This window comes from Mesoplodon densirostris, chromosome 4, assembly GCF_025265405.1.
Source record: "Mesoplodon densirostris isolate mMesDen1 chromosome 4, mMesDen1 primary haplotype, whole genome shotgun sequence".
NCBI lineage: Eukaryota > Metazoa > Chordata > Mammalia > Artiodactyla > Ziphiidae > Mesoplodon > Mesoplodon densirostris.
In genome coordinates, this window is record NC_082664.1 from 121,761,959 (window position 1) to 121,767,958 (window position 6,000).

Genomic DNA, 6,000 nt, shown 5'->3' on the forward strand with positions numbered 1-6,000 from the left:
CAGCCTTGGTCTCTGGAAGAATGTTTTCCATCAACTTTTTCCACTGGGAATTTAGATAGGCAGAATTTACTTTGGGCGAAGGAGCCCGCTTCTTACTATTAAAATATGGGCAGGGACTTCCCTGGTGGCGCAGTGGTTAAGAATCCGCCTGCCAATGCAGGGGACACGGGTTCGAGCCCTGGTCCAGGAAGATCCCACATGCCGCGGAGCAGCTAAGCCCGTGTGCCACAACTACTGAGCCTGTGCCCTAGAGCCCGCGAGCCACAACTACTGAGCCTGCGAGCCACAGCTACTGAAGCCCGTGCACCTAGAGCCTGTGCTCTGCAACAATGAGAAGCCCATGTACCTCAACGAAGAGTAGCCCCTGTTCTCTGCAACTAGAGAAAGCCTGTGCACAGCAACAAAGACCCAATGCAGCCAAATAAATAAATAAATTAAAAGGGCAAATTCTTCTCAGACGTCCTTGCCTCATGATGCCCTTGTACGTTGTTGTGCCCTAGAGTGGAAGAAAGATTTTGCCAGTTTGGCTGGATCAGGCTCTCTGCTTTTCTGCCCATAGGCTACGTGAGGGCAGACTTTGGGACCGAGGGTGACCCCTGCTGGAAGAGTGTGTCAAGGCAGGAGTATGTGTGTGACAGTTGTCTGTGTATGATTGTGGACATATTTGTATTTCTTTGATTGTCACTAAATGCTCATAATTACCAGTGTCTGTGAATGCCTGAATGTTCCTGTCTGTGTGCATGTAATATCTGAATGCAGTTGTCATCATGTATATGACTGTATGTGGGGTCTGTGTATTTGTGACACTAGTGTGAGGTTCTCTATTGCCTTAGGTGTCCCTGGATTATTAACTCCTTGCTACTCTGGGTCCCACCCTTCTGGCACCTTTGGGCCAGTGAATCCCGCTCTCAACAATACCTATGAGTTCATGAGCACGTTCTTCTTGGAGATCAGCTCTGTCTTCCCAGATTTTTATCTTCACCTTGGAGGAGATGAGGTTGATTTCACCTGCTGGTATGAGCCCTGTGACCTTCCCATCCTGGCCTGATGAACTGCCTACTCAGAGTAGAGGTTAGCCCCTGAGAAGCCACCTGTCTCAGGTGTTCCTCATCTGTCTCCATCCTGATGGCTCAGGTCTTCGGCCTTTTCTCTCTCCACCTACAGAGAGGCCCTACCTGATTTTGGCAAGGCTGTGAATGTGAAACTCTCCTTTCCTCTTGTCATGGCCTTGAGATATTTACAGAAAAACCAGCTCTGGGCACAGAATTGTCTTGGAAAAATCAGGATAGAGAAAAACAATCCCTGCTTTTGACAGCTTAAAATAGTCTGGTTGAAGAGACAGGACACATATGAATTCAAGGCTAATATATGACAGTGTCTAGTTAGTATTATATTGTAAGCTTCCCACCCTCAGATCTGCTTAGCTCAAAAGAGGCTCAGGGGCTTCTTGGCGAAGTGGGCACTAGCGCTGGATCTGAGGAAAGAGTGGAGGAGGGAAAAAACAAAATGTAGACCTTGTGGGATAAGGGAGCTGCAATGGGTGACAGCAATGCTTGTATCCAACTGGAATAAAGAATAAATATTAAGGGAAAAGCAGACTATGCCCAGGGTATGGGAGGTAAGAGACAGAAGCCAGAATCCAGTGTGCTGGAGCCCCAAGCCAAGACCTCAGAGCCACGTGTCATAGCCCAGAGAGACTGATATGTGTTCTCTTTGAGGGTGAACTTGAAGCTCTTCAGATCCAGACTCAGCCTTTCTCAGCCTATGTCAGTGGCCCCCTTCATTTAGCTTTGTTTAGCCACACCTCCCAAATTTGTGGCCTCTTGAGATCCTCAGTCGATTGGTTTTTCAGGTGAAAAAAAGGAGTTGTGGGAGGCCAGGTGATACATCCCCAAGCTCTGGGCTTTGAGGATGTCAAAAGAATTAATTTTCATTTTCTTTTGGGATTCAGGAAGTCCAACCCAGATATCCAGGCCTTTATGAAGAAGAAAGGCTTTGGTGAGGACTTCAAGCAGCTGGAGTCCTTCTACATCCAGACGTGAGGAAGGAGGGAGGGTGGGCAGGGTCCCTGGTCCCTGGGGGTCAACTCCTGTGGAGTCCTCACTTTCCATAGCAGGACCAGGACCTGCTGGACCACTCTCTGGGCCCCTGAAGGGGTCCTTTGTCATGTCCTTTCGTTGGAGTGGTTGATTCCCAACTGGTCAGTCAGGAATGGGCTCCTAACCAGGCTCAGCCCCCAGGGCACTGGCACCTGTAGCACAGAGCCTGTCTGAACTAAGCAGACATTCTCTTCACTCTCTAAGGCTGCTGGACATCGTCTCTGCCTACGGCAAGGGCTATGTGGTGTGGCAGGAGGTGTTTGATAATAAAGTAAAGGTGAGCCAGGGGCAGAGAGAAGGGGCCACGCTCGGTGCCTCCCCGTGGTCTCCCATCCCTTCCCTGCTCCTGTGCAGGTACAGAGGTTTGAGCCCTGGGTGTGGGCGTCAGAGCCTCCATCTGTCTTCCCTCACTATGAACGGATCAAGTTATTTCTGCTGCTAGGTTACTTGGGATTCCTGAGACTGGCATGATGGGTTGGGTTTTCCTGCCTGTGTCATAGACTAGGATCTTCCAGGGCTACCTTCTCCTTCATTGTTGAGCAGTAAGATCCCAGCTTCCTGCCACGTCAGGGGCTCTGCAGGAACCTCGTCCCATCCTCAGAAGCATCTGGAGATGCTCGGACATGGTAGCTCCTGATCTGATGAGTCTCCTGGGCCCCACTGCGTGTCTCCCTTAGCTCACAGCCGGTGTTACTATCTCAGTGTAGACAGGGAAGCTGCAGAAGGACTGGGGGAGAGGCAGCAGGGAGCTCCCCTAGGGCCTATGGGGCCCTTGGCCTCTGCACTGGGCTAGAAGCTCAGTGCTTAGGAGTCACAGAGAAATGCTTTGCTGCTGGGGAGCAGAGGGAACACACACCCCTTGGCCTGGGTTGCTTGCATAACACTGTGGCCCGGGAATCTCCTACTGCCCTTTGACCTTTCCTGACAGGTTCAGCCAGACACAGTCATCCAGGTATGGCGAGAAGAGATGCCTGTAAGGTACATGAAGGAGATGGAACTGGTCACCAGTGCCGGCTTCCGGGCCCTGCTTTCTGCCCCCTGGTACCTGAACCACATAACTTATGGCCCTGACTGGAAGAATATCTACATGGTGGAGCCACTGGCATTTGAAGGTAAACAGGGAGCTCTCCTTGCTGCCGAAGGCGGCTGAGTGGGGTATAGGGCGGAAGCCAGGAGATTCTGGGCTGGACATTGCAGGTCAACAGACGAAATGACCTATCTGAGGAGAGGGCCACGTTGGGAAGGCGGTAGAGGCCTGTGGTTGCTTGTTTTCCCTCAGGTAGCCCTGAGCAGAAGGCTCTGGTGATCGGCGGAGAGGCCTGTATGTGGGGCGAGTATGTGGACAGCACAAACCTGGTCCCCAGGCTCTGGTAAGGGCTTCCGGGGATGGGGAGGGTTGGGCCTGTGGGCGTGGGTTCTCCCTCACAGGCCCAGTCCCGTCCAGCCTCCCCCAGCCGAGCACCCTCCTTTCAGGCCTGGGAGAGAAGGGGCATCGCAGTGTTGCCCCTGTTTGTATGTAAGTCACCTCCCACCTGACTTGCATATTTACTCCTCCAGCCCATTAGGTGTGTGGGATGGAGACTGTTGTCCCCATTTCACAGATAGAGATAAGGAGCCCTGGAGAACACGTTGAAAGAATGTTCCCTTCGGGATGGCTTGCTCAGGGTCCAGCCCTGAAGTGCATGTGATAAGGCTCCTCTATGCTGTCTCCTCAGGCTGCAGCTCCTCACCAAGTCTGGTTGGGTGCGTAGAGTTTACATTTTGAGAACAGCTGCTGCGGCCGCTGTCAGTAACTGTTCACGACGCCTTTAAGACGTAATCTGGTTCCCATGTTCGGGAGAGGAGGAGATGGGATCCCGATCCCCATTTTACTGAAGATGGAGCTGGGCCCTAGAAGTCCCTGTGAGCCCTCCAGCTGGCTGTCACTCTGATTAAGGTGTCGATCACGTCCCTTGTCCCCAGGCTAGTCCAGGGTGCCTAAACAAGAGGCTGTGGGTGTCCAGCACCCTTGCCAGGAATCCAGGGCCCAACCTGGTGCGTGTCCCCTTTCCTGCAGGCCTAGAGCAGGGGCTGTTGCCGAGAGGCTGTGGAGCAACAAGATGGTGACCAACCTGGACTTTGCCTATAAACGTTTGGCACACTTCCGCTGTGAGCTGCTGAGGTACGCAGGCCATGGGCAGGTTGGGGGCTGAGGACCCCTACTGACAGGAAAAGAATACTGATAACAGCTGACACTTGCAGGGGCCTACTGTGTGTGGCAAGCCCTGCGCTCAGCCGTCTGCCAGCATTGCTTCATTGACTCTTTACCATAACCCTATAAGGGGGATGTAGTTTTATCCCCATTTCAGAGGTAGGCAGCTGACGCACAGAGCAGTTAAGTAACTTGCCCAAAGTTGCTCAGAACCAGGATATGAACCAGGCTGACTTCAGAGTCTGCGCTCGTAGCCATGGCCATGCTTTTATGGGTTCTCATGACACCTGTGCCCCTGTTAGGATGGGCCTGCGTAAGATGGTCATTTCCCTGATTCATTCACTTACTAGGTCTTGAGGCCCTAGGGGAAACAGCCTAGTAGAGAGGGGAGTCCCAGGCTGAGAGCCAAGCATGGTGGGGTCTAAGCCTCAACTGTCTGTAATTTACTGGGCGACTTTAAGCTAGTTCCTTACCATCTCTGAGCACATAACTTATTTGGGTAATAAAGGAGGCATGCCTAGAGGTACCCTAAGGAGATTGGTCAGGTCCTGGAACTTGTGAGGCTGAGACCTAAGGATGGGATTTCATGTCCACACCCTGTGCATGGGCTGGACAGTGCCTCGGTTCCCCCCCTCACCACACTTACAGAGTTTTAGAGCCATTAATGGGGGCTCAGTGGGCCAGGAGCACTGGGCACCCCTTAGGCATCCACCTTTTTTCTAAAGGTACTGAGTTATTTGGGGCTGGGGCACAGAAACAGGCAAGTCAGAAATACGGAGGTGTTCCTCAAGGTTCCGGGGTGTCCCTGTATCAAAATCACCTGGGGCACCTGTTCAGATTGCAGATTCTTGCCAACACACAGCCCCATCCCAAGCAAGAATCTCTGGAAGTGAGACCCCTCCAAGGAATTTTGGTGTCTAGTGGCAGTTTGAAACCCACTGAACTGGGGGAAGGGGAGACCATTGGTTGTGGTGGAGAAGGTGTTGCTGGGGCCCAAGACCATGCCCCTTCCGAGGGGCTCATCTCGCCCTGTTTCTTTACGTCTTCTCGCAGGCGGGGTGTCCAGGCCCAGCCCCTCAGCGTAGGCTACTGTGACGTGGAGTTTGAACAAACCTGAGCAAGTACCCCAGGCACCGAGGAGGGTGCTGGCCCTAGGAGAGCGGTAGCGGGGCCAGGCTTCCACTGTACCCCACCCAGGGGAAGGGGCCTGTGTGCCTGGAGACAAGGGGGCTGGTGTTGGTGCTGGTGTCCAATAAAGAGTGATGTGGCGTTTTTCTATAATGAATGTGGATTACCTGTGTGAAAAAAAATGTGAGTGGCCCTAGGGTAAGGGAGCTGCCAGAACTGGCCTTCTGCCCCTGAGGGTGATAGGGCTCAGCGGGGCCCAGCCAGGTTGGGCTCAGTATCTGCCCCTGGAGGGATCTTATAAGTTGAGGGCTGGGAATGAAACCTGTAGCCTTTGTGCTGTCCTGCTCCGCCTGAGTTATGATGCCTCTCCAACCCCACACATAGTCCAGACACATACCCCATCCTTAGACTCATCACTTAGACCTCCAAGGCTTCTGTATACAGAAGACACCATAGGGGACCAAAGAAGTTCTGGGAAGCAGCAGGGGCTCCAGCCCCAACCTGGTCACAGAATAGCTCCTCCCCCATGCATACTCACAAACTTCCCTCCCCTAGAGCTTTTCTTCTGCTTTGGGTTTCTTG

General features: G+C 52.9%; 1 protein-coding gene across 1 annotated transcript in view; it reads left to right on the top strand.

Annotated features, from left to right (window-relative positions):
• The window catches only part of HEXA (hexosaminidase subunit alpha), a 38,961-nt gene extending 33,390 nt beyond the window's left edge, over positions 1-5,571 (top strand). Inside the window, exons 8-14 of the mRNA XM_060097040.1 lie at positions 834-1,014; positions 1,952-2,038; positions 2,304-2,376; positions 3,028-3,211; positions 3,379-3,469; positions 4,156-4,260; positions 5,344-5,571. Of these exons, the coding sequence (XP_059953023.1) occupies positions 834-1,014; positions 1,952-2,038; positions 2,304-2,376; positions 3,028-3,211; positions 3,379-3,469; positions 4,156-4,260; positions 5,344-5,407 (785 nt within the window). The 3' untranslated portion in view covers positions 5,408-5,571. The remainder of the gene's footprint in view (positions 1-833; positions 1,015-1,951; positions 2,039-2,303; positions 2,377-3,027; positions 3,212-3,378; positions 3,470-4,155; positions 4,261-5,343) is intronic.
• Positions 5,572-6,000: the final 429 nt, after the last annotated feature.